Source organism: Schistocerca nitens, chromosome 3 (assembly GCF_023898315.1).
Source record: "Schistocerca nitens isolate TAMUIC-IGC-003100 chromosome 3, iqSchNite1.1, whole genome shotgun sequence".
Classification (NCBI taxonomy): Eukaryota; Metazoa; Arthropoda; class Insecta; order Orthoptera; family Acrididae; genus Schistocerca; species Schistocerca nitens.
The window spans coordinates 858,494,820-858,514,764 of record NC_064616.1 but is presented as its reverse complement, the minus strand read 5'-3'; the positions used below and the strand labels follow the sequence as shown (position 1 = coordinate 858,514,764).

Sequence of the window (19,945 nt, the reverse complement as noted above, 5' to 3'; positions counted from 1 at the left end):
ACTTTTGTGTAGCGCGGGGATACTTACGCTTTAAATTCCTAGACCCCTCTTTCCAAAGTTAGTCTCTAAACTACTCTGCTACAAATATCTCGTGCAATAGCCACAGCACCGAAATTAGAAATATTTGGGATTATACAGAGCGGTACGAACAATGTTTTTTCCCGCCGAGGTAATAGGAAGATGGGGAGGAAGGAGTGTTTACTGGTACACTGCGGGGCTACGTAGATGTAATGTGGGCAAGGAATGTCAAGAGGAACTTTAACACTGGTACAATTTCCGCCTTTGCAGTTATTCTTACTTGCTGAGTACCTTTCATTCTCTTTTCACAGCAATTCCTTTTTAAAGATATGTTTGTGTTCAGTTAGTACTTTTCACCTTTGATTATTCATCGTGTTTATAAATAACGAAAACTCATCGTTTACATTTTCATACGGATTACAAACATCTCAGAGTGTGACTCTGTGGCTCGGTGGGAAAATGTCAACTTACGCATCTAGTTTGATATTTTTTAAGGATGTATAAGAGTAGCTTTACATTTGCAAAACTTTCAGAAAGCTTCAGGGGATCATTAGAAATTAGCTTTTTAGATTTTTCGGTTCCAATTTCGTCTGCTCCACACAAGACTGCCGCTTTCACGTCTTCGACGTTGGGGATTCCTCTAGGTGTTGCGACAGCGCTAGGGACGGCTCCACAGTCCTGTGCTGGCACTGCGACCTGCATTCATAACGAGAGGGGAGGGGCTGGCATTCGCCGGTCCGGGCTTCTGTGACACCCGCGAGTATGGAACTACATCATTTGGCTACGTCGAATAAGAAAAAAGAAATGCGGTTCTGTTTTGAAGCATTCGCTGACGCTGCTTACTACTAAGCAATTGATGGTGGGTCAGTCCTGCAGCTAACATGAGTATGTATGGTGATCCGCAGTGATGTTTACTGAACGGCACTGTCAGCTTCGATATCGTGATCTCAACTTTCTATGCAGTAGGAGGATCAGGAATTACGCCCACTCAGCTAGTGAGGCCAAATGGGGAGTTGCCTGAATATAATAAGCTGTGGCACTGTCATGTAAGTCGACACTTGGTCTAAATGCAACAAACCGTGAGACAAACCATATTTAATGTTGCGTACAGCGTACAGGCAGACCCGTTACTGTTCGATCATACTATGTAAAGTGTAGCTCGCTTTGAATACCGCCAGTGCTTACTTTTCGTGGTCATATGCAAGAGGTATGCTCTTGTCTTCGTTCACCTTTGAACTGACTTGCCCAGTCATTTATAAGAGGGCCAACAGGGGGTAGAAACAACGCGAGAAATTCTTGCTTGAACATAAATGCAGATACTTGCCAATCCTGCAGGTTTCACTGTTGTATCTAACCACGAACGCCACCTGTGCAATCTCCTCAATCCGTGCATGGTCAGTCGTGGTCAGAACAGTAGGTAAGTTGTGAAGATTTATACCGCATACAGGAAAAGCGAAAAAACGTCATCCGCTAAGTCACAGAGCCCACGAAAATGTGTGTTGAATAACAGGGACAAACGGTTATTGAAGAGGATTGTGGCGATAAATAAGACAATGACAGCTTGAAAAGTCACTGCTGAACTGAATGTCGCAACAATTCACGACCACTGCCAACTCTAAGGGGGCTCCATAAGCATGGAGAGATGGAATTACGAAACCACTCATCAGTCATGCTCGTAACAGGGAAACGTGGCGCCGAAGCCAACAAACGTCGAATATGGTGCAATGGAAGAGTCATTTGGTCGGATGAGATTTGTTTCACATTGTTTCCAACATCTAGCCGACGTCCCTGGAGTGAAACATGGGGGAGGGGGGGGGGTGGTTCGATGATGATTTGGGGAGACATATCGTGGTATTCCATGGCCTCCATGGTTGTTCTGCAATGTCGAATTACTGCCAAAGATTATGTTATCGTTTCGGTTGATCAGGTCCATCACATGGTAGAATGTATGTATTCCAGTGGTGGTGGTGTGGTCCAAGACAACAGGGCCCCTGTTTACACAGCTCGCATCGTCCAGGATTTTTTTTTTTCTGAACACCAGGATGAGTTGTCGCATTTCCCCTTCCTACCACAGCCACCAGATTTCAATATTATTAAGACTGTGGTCTACTATGGAGAGAAGGATGCGTCATGGCTGTTTACCATCATCGTTACCCCAACTTGTCACTTGTTTGCAGGAAGAATGGTGTAAGATTACCGCCGGCCGCGGTGGTCTCGCGGTTCTAGGCGCGCAGTCCGGAACCGTGCGACTGCTACGGTCGCAGGTTCGAATCCTGCCTCTGGCATGGATGTGTGTGCTGTCCTTAGGTTAGTTAGGTTTAAGTAGTTCTAAGTTCTAGGGGACTGATGACCACAGCAGTTGAGTCCCATAGTGCTCAGTGCCATTTGAACCAACCATTTGTAAGATTACCTTGAAAACCGTACAGCGCCTGTATTTTTCCATTCCGAGACGACTGGAAGCTATCTGGAATGTTACTGGGTTTCCTGCAACGTATTAGGCATCGTATTGTGTTTTTGGTGTTTCCATATTTTTGTCCAACCAGTGCGAAATTTAAAGTGTACTCTGAAACACTGCTTGGCAATTTTCAAACTAATAAATCACTGCCAGGGGCGAAGACGCGAAAAGGACAGAAAAACACCTGAGATACTACTCGCAACTGAACCTCGGACCTTCTCGCTGTTGTTGTCTGAGAGCCACAGAGCCACACTCTATTATACTACTGCTAGCGATAAATCATTAGAAATAACAACCGTAAAATATCTAGATGTATCCATTCGGAGCAACCTGAAGCGGAACGACCACATAAAACTAGTAGAAGGAAAAGCAAATGGCAGGCTGAGATTAATTGGAAGAATGTTAACAAATTGAAATTTATTCAGAAAGGAACGGAGTTTTAAAAAAGCCCTCGTCCGACCATTTTTTCAATAGTGCTCGTTAGTCTGGGAACCTTACGGGTGAGGGTTAATAGTGGAAATAGAGAAGATCCAAAGAAGAGAGTCGCGTATCGCTACAGGTTTGTTTTGTAAGCGATGGAGTGTCAAGGAGGTGCTGGTCAAGCTCCGGTGGCAGACGCTACAAGAGAGGCATTGCGCACCGAGAAGAGGTTTACTGACAAAATTCCGAGAGCGTGCGTTCAACGCATAGTCGGACAAAACATTTCTTCCTCCGATATAAGTCTCGCGATGTGACCCTGAAGGGCAAAATCAGAGCAATTAGAACTCATATGGAAGCTCAACAGTAGTCGTTCTTCCCATGTCCTACTGGCGAACTGAAAAAGAAAAAGGATAGAATAGGTGTATATAGAGAACTTATGTGCCACCCCGATTTATGCAGCAGAAAGGTAAAGGGAAGATTTTATACTAAGGTAATGAAAAAGTTCGCTTTATCGCTCCTTCAGTAATTAATTATGTATTTCTGGAGTCTGCTGGGCAGAACAGTTACTTAGATTAACTAAAAATTAAGTTACATCTCGAGGGATTAGTGGGAAGTAAGGCCATTTAAAATTTAGAGGGGCAAAAAACAGCACAGTGCAGGTATATTAACATTGGCGTAAGAGCAAGAGCTCTTATCGCAGTAATCCGAAAATTTTTCGGTTTCAGCGCCCGTCTCCCTCCCACTGATTAAGTACAAATTAAGACACAGCTAAGTGATTAACTTTCTCATCTCAAGAACAGCAGGGAGAACGTCGTCAACACACACACACACACACACAGACAGAGAGAGAGAGAGAGAGAGAGAGAGACACACAGAGAGAGAGAGAGAGAGAGAGAGACACAGAGAGAGAGAGAGAGAGAGAGAGAGAGAGAGGGGGGGGGGGAGGGGGGGAGAGGGGGGAAAGAGAGAGGGGGGGGAGAGAGAGGGGGGGAGTGAGAGGGTTGGAGAGGGGGGGATAGAGAGAGGGGGGGGGCGGGAATTAGTGTCCCAATAAGAGAAAAGCTCGCATTCGCGCGTTGCCGGTTCCCTGAAAAATAGTCCATAGTAACACGGTTCTGCGCCCTCGCTTCAACTTGATTCGGAACAAAATTTACGCATTCATAACGCTCTGCAAGTCTGAGAGGCAGAACGCCACGCTCCGGCAGTCAAAGGGCAGCATTAATTTTCGTTAAGTACCGCCGCCGCACCCGCAGCATTTGCGGTCCCGCACCGACTTCGCGTCTCTAGGATTACGATTGCATTTGCACCCTAGTCGTTAATTGCGCTGGTGACGATAGGTCAAGTGCAGTCGCTCTCGGGCTAGTTTCACTGATAAACAGTTTCAGTGATATTTCAATCTACATCTACATACATACTCCGCAATCCACCATACGGTGCGTGGCGGAGGGTACCTCGTACCACAACTAGCATCTCCTCTCCCTGTTCCACTCCCAAACAGAACGAGGAAAAAATGACTGCCTATATGCCTCTGTACGAGCCCTAATCTCTCTTATCTTTGTTCTTTCCGCGAAATACAAGTTGGCGGCAGTAAAATTGTACTGCAGTCAGCCTCAAATGCTGGTTCTCTAAATTTCCTCAGTAGCGATTCACGAAAAGAACGCCTCCTTTCTTCCACAGACTCCCACCCGAGTTCCTGAAGCATTTCCGTAACACTCGCGTGATGATCAAACCCACCAGTAACAAATCTAGCAGCCCGCCTCTGAATTGCTTCTATGTCCTCCCTCAATCCGACCTGATAGGGATCCCAAACGCTCGAGCAGTACTCAAGATTAGGTCGTATTAGTGTTTTATAAGCTGTCTCTCTGTTTATTTAAAACGCCTACTGTTAGTGTATTGCCAAAACGTGTTGTCGAATTTTGATATCAAACTGAATTTAATCGTATACCCGCAGCACAAAACACGACTCTGCGACCTTTATCAGGACAAACAAAAAAATGGCTCTGAGCACTATGGGACAACATCTGAGGTCATCAGTCCCCTGGAACCTAGAACTACTTAAACCTAACTAACCGAAGGACATCACACACATCCATGCCCCAGGCAGGATTCGAACCTGCGACCATAGGGGTAGCGCGGTTCCAGACTGAAGTGCCTAGAACCGCTCGGCCACACCGGCCGGCTTATCAGGACCGCTGTTCTCTATATACATAAATGATTTGGCGGACAGGGTGCGCAGCAGTCTCCAGTTGTTTGCTGATGATGCTCTGGTGTACGGTACGGTGTCGACGCTGAGTGACTGTAGGAAGATACAAGACGACTTAGATGAAATTCCCAGTTGGTGTGATGAGTGGGAGCTAGCCCTAAATGTGGAAAAATTTTAAGTTAATGCGAATGAGTAGGGAGATCAAACCAGTAACGTTCGGATACAGTATTACTAGTGTCATGCTTGGCACAGCCAACTCGTTTAAATATCTGGGCGTGACGTTGCAAAGCGGTATGAGGTGGAACGAGCATCAGAGAACTGTGGTAAGGAAGGCGAATGGTCGACTTCGGTATATTGGGAGAATTTTAAGAAAGAGTGGTTCACCTGTAAAGGAGACCGCATGTAGGCCGCAAGTGCGACCTATTCTTCAGTACTGCTCAAGTGTCCGGATCCACACCAAGTCGGATTGAAGGAAGACATCCAAGCAATTCAGAGGCGGGCTGCTAGATTTGTTACCGGTAGGTTCGAACAACATGTAAGTGTTACGGAGGTGCTCCGGGAACTCAAATGGGAATCCCTGCAGGGAAGGCGACCCGGCATTTGAAGCTGACTACCGAACGATTCTACTGCCGCCAATATACGTGGGCGTAAGGACCACGAAGATGCGAAAAATTAGTGCTCACACGGAAGCATATAGACAGCTGTTTTTCCCTCGCTATATTTGCGAGTGGAACAGGAAACGATGATGATGATGTTTGGTGTGTGGGGCGCTCAACTGCGCAGTTATCAGCGCCCGTACAAATTCCCAACCTTTTCTCAGTCCAATCTCGCCACTTTCACGAATGATGATGAAATGATGAGGACAACATAAACACCCAGTCATCTCGTCGCAGGAGAAAATCCCTGACCTCGACGGGAATCGAACCCGGGACCCCCTGCTCGGGAAGCGAGAACGCGACCGCGAGACCACGAGCTGCGGACAAGAACAGGAAAGGAAATGACAAGTACAAGTACAAGTACAAGTACAAGTACAAGTACAAGTACAAGTACAAGTACAAGTACAAGTACAAGTACTACTACTACTACTGCTACTAGGAGTAGCATAGGGTACCCTCCGCCACGTACCGTACGGTGGCTTGCGAAGAATCCATGTAGATGTTCAAATGCGTGTGAAATCTTATGGCACTTAACTGCAAAGGTCATCAGTCCCTAAGCTTACACACTACTTAACGGAAATTATCCTAAGGACAAACACACACACCCATGCCCGAGGGAGGACTCGAACCTCCGTCGGGATCAGCCGCACACATTTAGATGTAGATACCGTATAGATATGAACTGATATTAACAAAGCCATCCTCACTGCATTTACTGCCTTGAGAATGACAGTGAGGATGGATGTCGAATTTCGGCTCATTTTGGAAACTTTAACCGCTCGCATCCCCGCAAGTTGTTCTATAGTTCACACACAGGGAAAAGCCTAGTCCTACAGTTATAGATGTACTCTGCGTATCACTGAAGTGAATGACAGAGGATATTCTTTATTGTACCAAACATGAACGTTTCTTACCGTTCCATTAACGGACGGAGCGTGGAATTAGATTTAATGACTGCTTGTACGCTTCCGTGCGAGCTGTTATGCTTTTTTTTATTTGCATCATATCCACAATTTTCTGCCCAAAAAGATGGATGCCTAAGCTTTCTAAGAAGATTCTCGCGAAATCTACGACAAATTTCCGGTTGTGTCTGAGAGTTAAGATTTTTTAACATTTCTCTTACACTCTCTTGTTGGTAATCAAGTATGAAGTTTTGCGTCATACTTCTTTGTATACATTCCACGTCCCCTCTTAAACGCAACTGATACGTGTCCCGTAGAGTTGACCTGTATTAAAGTTTGGGCTGTTACAACACACCTTGCGCACCATTTATAAATTTCCTGTGACCTGTCAGCGGCTGGTGCTTCTGGAATTGATCGAAGCGTTGATGTCACAAGTACGTGCATCGTCTTCTAGAGTTGGTGCGCACGGAATTGTGCTGCTACCATGGTGGTTGCCTGTCTTACTCTGGATCAAAATCTTAGTACAGTGTCACATCCATGTTTCGATGATTTTGCACGAAAGCAGAGTGTCACATACGTCAAGAAAAACTCTACTCTTGTTGTCTTTTAATCATCAGTCAATTTAGGCGCCACAGTACGGGGACAGGTCTCCTTAGTCTAACGTTTGTGCATGATTGCTATAACACTTTCCTTACTAATCCACAATTGCTCTGAGTCCGTTTCAGACACAATAAGCGATTTTATACCAGCGTCTATCATTTTCTCAACAATTAACAATAAAAAAATACTCAACTCACTATGACCATTCAAATTATTATAGTCTAGCCTAAAAATTACAACATTTAAAAGATTCCTGAATGATGAGGGGTTTCCAAAAGCCGCGTTGATGAATGAAAGTGCTTTATTCGCAACTACCGGTTTCTCCTCGCTAGGGAACCTCCCCATCGCACCCCCCTCAGAATTAGTTATAAGTTGGCACAGCGGATAGGCCTTGAAAAACTGAACACACATCAATCGAGACAACAGGAAGAAGTTGTATGGAACTATGAAAAAATAAGCAAAATATACAAACTGAATAGTCCATGTGTAAGATAGGCAACATCCAGGTGGGTGTAAACACATGAGCGCCGTGGTCCCGTGGTTAACGTGTGCAGCTGCGGAGCGATAGGTCGTTGGTTCAAGTCTTCCCTCGGGAGAAAATTTTTATTTTTATTTTCAGACAATTATCAAAGTTCAGGCACTCACATATAATCATCTTCGCTCTCCAAAATTCCAGGACATGTTCAGATTTGCTTGGACATATGCAGGATTTGACGGTTTACACACGAAAAAATTTGAAAACGTTAAAAACATATGTTTTGGCAGAGCACAGACAAAACTGTGCGACTGTGAAACTGTTGCATTCATTTGTTGCAGTTTATGTGACAAACTCTTATGTTTTCACACTTTTTTGGAAGTGATTATCACATCCACAAGAAAACCTAAATTGGGCAAGGTAGAAGAATCTTTTTACCCATTCACCAAGTGTACAAGTTAGGTGGGTCGACAACATATTCCTGCCATGTGAAGCACATGCCGTCACCAGTGTCGTATAGAATATATCAGACGTGTTTTCCTGTGGAGGAATCGGTTGACCTATGACCTTGCAATCAAATGTTGTCGGTTTCCATTGGACAGGCACGTCCTTTCGGCTACTAATCGCACGGGTTTGCGGTGTGGTCGCAAAACACAGACACTAAACTTATTACAGTGAACAGAGACGTCAATGAACGAACGGACAGATCACAACTTTGCGAAAATAAAGAAAGAAAAATTTTCACTCTTGCGAATATTTGAACCAGGAACCTCTCGTTCCGCAGTTGCTCACGCTAACCACGGGACCACGGCGCTCCTGAACGCAGATTGTCCTAGACGTTGCCTATCTTGCACATGGACTATATATATTTTGCTTATTTTTTTCATAGTTCCACACAACTTCTTGTTTTCTCGATTGATCTGTGTTCAGTTTTTCAAGGCCTATCCACTGTGCCAACTTATAACTAAATCTGAGGGGGGTGCGATGGGGAGGTTCCCTTGTCAGTAGAGACGCATCTTCAGGTTTATAATGGTTATATTTTCACAATGTAGATGGACAATTACGGAGTCACAGCATTCGAGAAGTTATCCACATTAAGAGTTAAACAACTTTTTCCTATGTTATCTGTCATTACGTTTGTAGACCGTTGATCCGTAAATGGCAGATCCAAAGCTTCTTTTCCGTTCCGATCACTTCGTTACTTTAATAGTTGCGCTCTGCGACAGTGTCGCGCTGTGTTTACGAAATGACAAAATTCCTCCAGACGTCTGTCAGGGATGCGACGCCCGAATCGATCCAAGAATAAATTTGATATCTTACCCCCTTACAGATATGGCGGAAAGGATATCGTATCACGAATTTCCCTTTTGTTTCGATGAGCTGTGACGACAGGCACACGGAAAACATAAAACTGACTAACGTTGCCCGAAGCAGGAATCCAAACCACGAGCTCCGCTTGACGAAGCAGCGACTATGCCTCGAGTTTACCGAGACAGCCCGAAAAGGATTTCAACAAATCGTCAACACATTTTCTGTTCACGGTTTCTGTTCCGTACGTTTGCAACAACACTGCATGCATCGTCGTCGTTGATTTTCTTGATTAGTATCAAAACTTAGTGTTAATACGTCGTTCAAGAGTAGTATGGCATTCATTACCAGGCACGCTATGTTCTTAATGGAAGCAACCGACAAAGGTACTTCAGAGTAGTGCGTTTGGTGCTGTGCGAAGTTTCTGGCCTATATCTCCAAGTGCATGCAATATCACGCGTTTCTTAATGGAACCTGTCATTTCGATAGCATCCATTGACTGAAAAATACAGACGAACTATGCGTTTTCTTGGATAGTGAGAAACCGCCTGCTTAAACTCACAGGACAACGGACAATACCGAATTAAGGCGGGAGGAATAGGAAAAAAGCTACAACTTGGCTCGTATTCTCACGTATGTGTGTTTAAAATTAGTGGTTTGCAGACCATTAACGGTGGGAAGTATTGAAAAGGGCGGAAAAGTAGATTTTTTTCCTGCAACATTAAATGTCCCATCTTCGGACAGATAGTCAAATGCCTTTTCTCTTAAAATTACGCTAGCTGAAATCGTACAGAGCAGTGAAAAAAGAAGCCATGGAAATAACTGGTTCAACAGTAATAAAAAATACTTCCGACTTTACCGACAAACGTTTACGTCACTCGAAACGACGATGACAAAAAATTCGCTTGGCACAAGATGCGGGGTACTTAAAATAACTGATGACATCAAAGTATCACATGCGTAGCAAGTCTCTCGGACGTACATCATAAGGTTGCCGCGCTAAAACTGCACACTTGTCTTTTTTTTCCCTTCGGAACGCGTCTAGTTTATCATGCGCTCCTTACCCTTAGCAATAGAGGAGCACTCAGTCGTGTGTGCATTGGCTGGAATTTGTTTTTAAATATGAAACAAATTCGATACGTAGAGTGGACGTATGTGGTGGATATTGCGAGATTAACAAAATGGTTCAAATGGCTCTGAGCACTATGGGACTTAACCGCTGAGGTAATCAGTCCCCTAGAACTTAAAACTACTTAAACCTAACTAACCTAAGGACATCACAAATATCCATGCCCGAGGCAGGATTCGAACCTGCGACCATAACGGTCGCGCGGCTCCAGGCTGTAGCGCCTAGAACCGCTCGGCCACTCCGGCCGGGCGAAGATTAACAGTTATGACATGAGGACGAATGGGAGCGAGAACGAAGAAATGTCAACGGAGGGAAAGTCTCTGAAAATGAGAATTAAAATACCAAAAGTCTATTACAAATTACATCCACTTGGAAAACAATGATGGCACAATACTATTTGTTTCGACTAATTCAAATCTGTATGACGACCTGAGGTGTCACATATAATGCTGCTCATATGAAATAGAGGAAATATGGTTCTAAATGGGAGGGGTGGGGTTTTTTTTCATCCTGAAGCACAGCAAAGGCTTAACTTGTTGCTTAAACGAAACTCTAAAACTATGCTGTCCATCACTGTTCGACCATTGCTGATAGCTATGGAAGTCGTAACATCGTTTCTCGCCAGGACTGTAGACATAACCGACAGCTATAATCCGCCTAATTTCATTATTCGACAGCCGTTTTTTTGAAATTGGTAGAGCAGATAAATTTATATATTTTCTCGTGTTTTCTGTTTTCGTTTTACACTATAAAGAGTAACGTAATGTCGAATGTGGGGTCAGTGTAAAAGACTTAATTTAATTTAAATATTGTCTAATGAGCACAGCAATGTTTAGAATGCTGTTTTACTTTTTCACAGCGTGGATCACATCCAATAATTTTTTACGATCACCAGGTTCAGCTTCTTCCAGTCATCGTCCCCAAGAGGGCGGCACATTTACCCCATCAAAGGGGAGCCTTTGGTTGGTTGGTTGGGGGAAGAGACCAAACAGCGAGGTTATCGGTCTCATAGGATTAGGGAAGGAAGTCGGCCGTGCCCTTTCAAAGGAACCATCCCGGCATTTGCCTGGGGCGATTTAGGGAAATCACGGAAAGCCTAAATCAGGATGGCCGGACGCGGGATTGAACCGTCGTCCTACCGAATGCGAGTCCAGTGTGGGGGAGCCTTTGTTTGTAATAGATCAAACAGTGAGTGAAGTGAGCGACGATTGTGCACAAGTGCCAGGATAAGGCACCCAAGAGGTATGCCCTCATTTTTTCAATGGTTTTATATGTAACACAAGGTTTTAAATTATGTCGATAATGTTTTATACGAAAGCTTCATTTGTGTAATCATGGAATTGTTAAGTTACATAGCTGCTTTTTCTCGGTTCACGTGTGACTATGCCTACAGCAAGCGGAAACCGGCAATACTGCAAAAATTATTAACTGTGATCGAAAGCGTGTAAAAATAAAAATGTACGACTAACCTCTCGTCATTCGTGGAAGTTTAGGACTCTGAGCGTTTAACCATCTGTTGAGGTGCTCGTCTTATTATACATATTGGCTAGGACTGGTAAGAGACTGTGCAGATGACAGACCAGATACTGCTCGCCATGGGAAATTCGAGTTAGTTCCACATAGAAGCACGATGTTCCTTCTTTTATTTGTCTCATTTAATTTCTCTGTTGAGTCCAGGTATTCTGTGACTGAGGGGGACGAAAGTGTGGAATACCCCGCCTAGCGCTTTTTGCACCTTCAAAGAGAAAATGTTTGGCCAGTGCCTTCCGCCGATCTGTGGACTGTGTTAAATGTGAATTTCCTGCGACCAGGTAAAAAACAACCAACAGGATATTACGTTCTCGCCCCCTCTGGCGTTCAGAGCTTAATGCCGACCCTTTCCCGCCTCTTGCCTGCCAAATACCGACGATTAAAATTTTTATACATCTGAGTGGTGTCTGTTCTGTGCCGCTCCGTCGGAACAGACACCACTCGTGATGACGCACCTGGCACATATATTTATATGAAATAGATGATGGAGAAAGAAAGTGAAAGTAAGGGTGGGAAACTCGTGACTTCTAGCCGCACAGTGCATTGTGGTAATGCGAAAGCTGAAAATAGTCCCGGATCCGGACTGGAACCCGGATTTATCGCTTCTCGTGAGCGGTTGCCTTAACCGCTTTGGCCATCCGGACACGTTTCATGACAGACTCAAATTTTCAACTTATAACACGCTGCACTGCAGCATCTCTCGTCTATTAACCACCTATTCGCAAATTATTCATTCCCATAGAGTTCGGATGATAACAGTGCATCCGTAGTAAAACAAATATCAAGGATCCGTCACGCTCTTTTATATATAGTATTGTTCTGTGTCGGACACGTCGCGAATCAATAATTTACGAGTAGGAGGTTAATGGACGAGAACGAGCGTGCGGTAAGTTGGAAATTTGATTGGTCAGCGACCGTGTCCGGATGGCCGAAACGGTTAAACGGCAAAACCGGGTTCGAGTCCCGGTCCGGCACAACTTTCAACTTTCGCCATTGCATTACCGCAATGCACTGTGCGAATGGAAGTTACGAGCTTCCCACTCATCCTCTCTCTTTCTTTCCCGATCCTCTATTTAATAAAAAAATTAAAATTTTGAATACCAGGATTGGAATGGGTTACTTAGAAGATTGGTGCGATTTCGCGAATTCAGCCGATGGGACACACCCATTTGCTCAGGACTGTGCACTCTCTTCCGTGTGGAAGAAGCTTACTAGCTTACTTACACAGCTTCAGTTTAAGGTGCGCACGAGAATGGTTTCCTTACGCAACGAAATGAATTCGAAGTTTTGAGACTGAAAGAAAACGGAAAAAAGTGTTTAACGTTCTGTCGACGGTGAGATCATTAAAGAAGGAGTACAAGTTCGGATTGGGATGGAAATCGGCCAGGTCCTTTCAAAAGGACCATCCTGCATTGAGATTAAAAGAGGCCAGGGTGAATCGACTGGGGGCTCTGGAACTATGACCTGACGGGACAATACTTTAGGAGTCTAACGGGTGCAGATAATGTTAAACTGCAAAGAAGGACTGCTAACTACCCTCACATGCACAAGATTTGCATAACTGAGGCAACATCTACCTCCTTACTCTGAAAGCTGATGCAGAAGGGAGTAGAGGAGTAGGACATAACGAAAATCACTCCATAGGAACATCTTAGACAATAACGGCACCAAAAATATCGAAGAACTATTATGTTGTAGAATATCTACGAGTTTTGTCTATAATCATCGCCAAAGTAAAAGTCTACATTTACATCAACACCTACAAGTACGTCTATTAGGCAAGACACATTACTGTGTGTGACGAAGCGTATTTCAAGTATCATTGTCATTTCCCCTTTTCCTGTCGGCCCTTGTGGCCGAGTGGTTCTTCAGTCTGGAACCGCGCGACCGCTACGGTCGCAGGTTCGAATCCTGCCTCGAGCATGGATGTGTGTGATGTCCTTAGGTTTAAGTAGTTCTAAGTTCTAGGGGACTGATGACCTCAGATGTTTAGTCCCATAGTGCTCAGAGCCATATGAACCCCCTTTCCTGTTTCATTCGCGAATTGCGCGTAAGAAGATCGACTGTCTGTGAGCCGCAATATCAGCTCTAATTTCTCTCTCTGATTTTAACTTCGTTATTATTTCAAGAGATGTGTAGGAAGAAGTAATAGATTGATTCCTTTTTCTTGGAACGCACGCACTCAGAATGTTAAAATTTAGCCTTTCCATGGTGCTTAATGCCCCTCTTGTAGTTGGATCAGCATCTCAATGACATCCTCGCGATCAAACAAATCTGAACTGATGAGCAATATTCAGCAAGCGGTATAGTTAGCATCTTCTAGTTACCTCTACGGTGGCTAATTAAATTGTCTGGTGAATCTCCGTTTGACATTGGTATACACCTCCAAACTACTCCGCAAGCCATCGTGCGGAGCATGGCGGAGGGTGCCGCGTACCACTACTAGTAATTTCCTCTCCTGTTCCACTAGCAAATACAGCGAACCGAGCGAGATGGTGCAGTGGTTAGCACACTGGACTCATTCGAGAGGACGACCGTTAAAACCTGCGTCCGGCCATCCTAATTTAGATTTCCCTAAATCGCTTCAGGCAAATGCCGGGATGGTTCCTTCGACAGGGCACGGCTGACTTCCTTCCCCATCCTTCCCTAGAACGATGGGACCGATGACATTGCTGTTTGATCCCTTCCCCCAAACCAACCAATCACTCAAATACAGCGAAGGGAAAAAGCTTTCTAAAAGCCTCCTACGAGACCAAATTTCTCCCATCTATCCACGTGGTCCTTAACGCGAAATGTATATTGGCGGCAGTAGAATCGTTCTGGAGTCGGCCTTAAATGCCAGTCCTCTGAGTTTCCGCAATAGTTCCTCACGAAAAGAGCATCGTCTTCCATCCAGGGCTTCCCATTTGAGTTTGCGAAAAATCTCCATAATACCTGTGTGTAATCCGACCTGATGGGGATCCCGAATACTCGAACATTACTCAAGAATGGGTCCCACTACCGTTCTATACGCCGAATCCTTTATGGACGAGCTACAGTTTCCCAATATTCTTCCAATAAGACGAAGCCGAGCATTCGCCTTCCCTGCTACCAATCTGAAGTGCTCCTTCCATTTCATATCACTTTGCGACGTTAGGTCTTGGTATTTAACTGATGTCTTAGACACGCAGCATGCTACTAATGCTGAATTCGAACGTTACAGGATTGTTTTTCCTATTTATCCGCGTTAACTTGCAGTTTTCTACATTTCAGCAAACTGCCATTCATCACACCAACTAGAAATTCTGTCTAGGTCATCTTGTATACTCCTACAGATACTTAACGATGACACCGCCCCTTACACCATAGTGTCATCAGCAAGACCCCCACGGCAGGATTCACGCGGATGATTAACTGCAATCGATGCACACAGGTGGTCCTAGTTACATGGCGGTTGTGAATAATTCCACTGGCTGACCACAAATCGTGTAGTTACATGAAAGCGGGTGTTCGTTTCATCTACTCACGCGAACGACATGAGTGTACGTTAAGGGTAAGCTGAAGGTTTTAGATCAAATGCTGTCTTGAACGGCTTCCTAAATTTTGTAACATTTGCTCTGTTCAAATATATCGTACACAGTAAAACCCTGTCACATTTCCTTGAAGTGTACTGGACTTTAGTTTAAGACGATGTCTTCCGATTACGCACCAGTCTGCTGATGAATCACACACCTGTTGTGAAATCCCCTACGCATGCATTATTTTGACTAGGTGGCGATGCCAAACTGTATTGTACGATATCCAGAAGTCAAGGAACCCTGCATTAATTTGGAATACTCCGTCTATATCTCATCAACGAAGAGAGCAAGCTGTTTTTTTTTTTTTTTTTTTCCATTGTAGACAGGAGGTAAGTTGGAAACAAACTAGAAGCTCAATCGCAGACCACGAAATACAGTCGCGAACAGTGGTTCAAAATACTTGGAAAAGCAAGAGCTGCAGTTTCGGCCAATGGAGCGACTCAGTATTCGCTTGGAGCTATCTAAGGACCATGGTGAAGAAAAATTTGAAACCCACTCGGATCGCCTACGAATCCGGACGTGAACACAGCACATAATTCGGAACGCAGCTGAAATGGCTACACGTACTTGCTCCTCTTAATCAGAAGAGTAAAGCACAACTTTAGCGTTCTGTCATTTGAAAAGAGAGCCGTGTGGATTTAAGTAGCGGGGAAACTCGCAGGGGGCCGGGTATGTCGGTAGTCTACGTCCTGCTCACTGAAGCAGGGATGGGTCAAGGTCTGCAACGGAAACCGCGGCCAGAATTCACTTGCTGCCATTCAGGGCAGAATAAAATGGAAAAAAAGACAGGTGTGGCCCGGATGAGGACAGGGCGTTATGCTCCGAGTCAAGTGTTGCAATACTCGCATGATGTGGTGAACCGTACACCACACGGCAAGAGACAGTCATTTCGTGCGACGTCTGCTACAAAGGGATTATTTGCTAGACGTCATTAAACCCAACAGGCCAGTCTGGATATGGTGGTTAAGCTCTTTCTCTCACTGCATCTCGTTTGTGAGGATGATTGTTCGATCAGGCAACGGTGTGAACCCAGCTCCGAAGGAAGAAAGAAAGGTTAAATTTTAACACCTCTTTGACAGGGAGGTCATTAAAGATGGATCATTTGCGTAGTTGGAGAAAGACTGGCGAAAGTGTAGGTGCGATCTTTTTCGAAGGACCCTGCTGGAATTCGCCAGAAACTATTCATGAAAATGACGGATAACTTAAATCAGGATTGGCGAATGGGGATTTGAGTTCTGTCTCTTCCTACTGAGAAGTGCCTTATCATCCTCTGCGTCATACCAAGCAGGGTAGCGTAGTGGCTAGCACACTGGTCTCGCATTCGGGAGGACGGCGGTTCAAACCCAGTTCCAGCCAGCCTGATGTAGGTTTTCTGTGATTTACCAAAATCGCTTAAGGCAAATGCCGGGATGGTTCCTCCGAAAGGGCACGGACGATTTCCTTCTCCATCCTTCCATAATCGGAGTTTGTGCTTGGTCTCTAATGACCACGCTGTCGACGGGACGTTAAACACGAATCTACTCCTCCTCTGCACCATGACTCTCGTTTCGGTCCTCAAATGAAGGAAGTTCATCGACGATGAGGTCATTAGAGACGGAGTACAAACTACGAATCGGGAAGCACAGGGAAGAAAATCGGTCGTGTCCTGATCAAAGGAACCATCTTGGCATATGCCATATGCGATTTAAAGCAATCATGGAAAACCTAAGTCTAGAGGGCCGGATGGGGATCAGAATCGTCGATCCCCAGAATGAAAGTCTGGCGTCTTACCACAGCGACTTGAAACTTTTCGGGAAATATTCAGTAATTCGCCTTTTGAAGAAAAAATAGAAGAATAAACAGCTGCCTTAAAAATGTGTCATGTGACGCACTGTTCTACACCTGCTCGCGTTTTGGATCTTCATAAGTGGTCACGAGTGTGCCTCGTGTAAGAGAAGAGCATATTAGAGAGCGCTGCAAACATTACATAGCATACACGAATTTCGTCTCAACAGGCGATTGCTGATTGTCGCCACCGCGCTAAAAAAACACTAGTTCTGGAACCTGTGAAGAGTTGACCGATAAAGATGACAGCGTTAAGATTAAATTTAAACTCTTCGTACACGTAGTGGCTTCTAGAGAGAGCACTAGCTCACTTGGACAAGGATGGTGAAGGAATGAACTCACCACTGCTGATGGAGTGATCCAGGGGAATAACGGAAAAGAATTCTGACTAGCTGGGCGGGGATTTAAAGCCCTCTCCTCCGGAACAAGAGTCCAGGTCTTAACCACAGCGTCGCCTCGCTCGGTAACTAAACGAGCGGTGTAAATATAAGAACAGCAACGAAATATAATTTCCGCTACACTTGTTACTCGAAGGTGAGCCAGTGGGTTTAGCCTGAAACTGGTGTCGAACTGGATTTGGAGGCAGCGGACGGAGCCGCACAACTGAGAGTTGTGCGACAGCGCGCCGTGGCGCGGGCGGCACAAGTGGTAGCGGAAATAGTTCCTGTCCATATCAGCTCAACGAGCTGCTCACAATGGATAGGAAGTGGGCAGGAACCTGTTGCAGTTCTCGTCGCGAGTCCATTTAAGCACACACTACACTGCTGGGCGAATCCGTTCAGTTTAAAAAAGCAATGGCTCTTTTCAGTGTGTGCATAAGCTCGCGTACGACGGTTTGCACTGTTTTGTAGAAAGGACAATCTTTTTTCCGATGCGCAGCAGCAGCAGCAGCAGCAACAACAACACAACAATAATTTATTCTACTCGTACAGATATACCAAAGTCCACAAGTGCTTCACAATTATTTTACTGTGTCTCTGGAGTAGACCTCAATGTGACATTGCAAACTTTTAGCATATTTATATAAATTAAGTCAGACACGATTCTAAGTTTTCAGTAGCTAAGTTTAGTTTTTTAACTCATCTTTGGATTTAGCGCATACAGTATTTTTCAGCAACAATTGAGACTGTACATCTAACTTTCGTTACTTTTCAGCTGGAACATCATCGAGAGAAAAGTGAGGCTACGGTGTAAAAACTTACTTGCAGTAATAAAGTCGCCCATCTCTGTTGACATGCACGGTCCACCCTGGCTTGAGGCTCTGTTGCAGCTCAGCCAGGTAAGTTGTGCTCGACACAGCCTGCTCTGCCACAGGAATGACATCATTCCAGTTCGGCTGGAGTAACATGGGCACCCGAAACCCCACTTGCAAATTCAGATCCTGCAAAAATGCATGGAGAAAGTGAAAGCAGCAGTTAGACAAGCGCTGCACTGCAACGCAGCGCAGTTCTTGCAGAAAAGTTCTACGATAGCTAGATCTGTTATCTGCGTGTCCTAGGTGGGAAAAAAATTATGGGTACCTGTGTTTTTTACAGATATGAAAACTGTGGCTTTGCGCAACGAGGTATTCCACAACCAGTAACTAAAGGGCACACAATACGTACTCGAGGCTATAATACAGCTGAAAACGACACTTTCAAGTAAATGCCTGATATGTGTTCACTTACAAGCAAGAATTTCGTATGCAGAGTCTAGGAGAGTGAACAGCAAATGTTGTCATGCCAAATAAGATCGATGTTGCATTCGCGTAAAGCAGTAAACAATTTTTTTAAGTCAAAAGTTGCATCATTGACAACACAACAACAATCATTCCAAACTAATCAATTGCACTTTACGTACCTTTCATTCAGCTGTGTCGAAGCTGACACAATTTCGCCCCGTTGTTTATTGTTACACTCATGAAAATATTCTGTTCCAGTTATGTATTCAGGAAGTTGTTCGCAGTCGATAACAAAAATAAGCATATCAAGAATGTGTAAACAAATCGTTGGTTTTCAATCCCGTGCAGCGCTATTCTCTTAACACAAACACGCCCTGCAACAAGCAGCAGCTGTCAGCCAGCACTGCAGTTGTAGCACAACTCCTCTGACATTGATGTCGCTTTCCGCCTGCGCCTTGCGAGCGAAGCGCTGCCGTGGTAAGCCCCTGAACTACGTCCTAGGCCTTCAAAAGATGGTTCCAGCAGGCCGCATGAAAACGAAGCGGTAGTTTTCATGGGCGCCTCTCGGCACAGCGGACGTATTAAGCTGTAATACGTAGAAGTCATACGGCTTAAATAACAGAAAATTATTGGAAATTGTCTACGCAAGTTTAAAATTTTTTAGTTTCGATAAAACAAATAGTTCCAGATCGTCTCACTGCCGCCATTATATTCACTGCCAGTTACATTCGCCGTTGAGTGGCGGTCTGTTTAATATTTCGGAAACCAACAGCAGCTAACGTAACCAGCTGAAAACGTCTGTTTTACTTTTCAGTATCCATTCCGACTAACACGATGTTCTGTCCTACTATCAAGTTCAAAGAACTATTCTCTGGGCATTACACTATTTCGTTAACTTATGTTGCAAATACGTCCGTGTCAAGTTACAACGCGGTGAATTCTGAGTTCGACGCTACCTCGGTGAGAAGCGTGTTTCATTAACCAGGAACAGTTATCTGCGAAGTGATTACGGTTTGCCGGAAAGAAAAAAACGTATTTAAGGCACTGGTAATTTCTAATCTATGATGGAGATTGGTTCAGAAATAGTTGGCAAAACAGTAAAGTGCCACTATGAGACCTAGTTCTTCTAAAACCTACACCTCTATGGCATTATTATACTTTTCATGCCTGCAAATACAGGAAAGCTTTGCAAATATGTGTTCTTTGAA

General features: G+C 44.6%; 1 protein-coding gene across 1 annotated transcript in view; it reads right to left on the bottom strand.

Annotated features, from left to right (window-relative positions):
* The window catches only part of LOC126248886 (uncharacterized), a 327,353-nt gene extending 308,250 nt beyond the window's left edge, over positions 1 to 19,103 (bottom strand). Inside the window, exons 1-2 of the mRNA XM_049950344.1 lie at positions 18,917 to 19,103; positions 18,280 to 18,458 (exon numbers count right to left, since the gene is read on the bottom strand). Coding sequence (XP_049806301.1) covers positions 18,280 to 18,425 — 146 coding nt within the window. The 5' untranslated portion in view covers positions 18,426 to 18,458; positions 18,917 to 19,103. The remainder of the gene's footprint in view (positions 1 to 18,279; positions 18,459 to 18,916) is intronic.
* Positions 19,104 to 19,945: the final 842 nt, after the last annotated feature.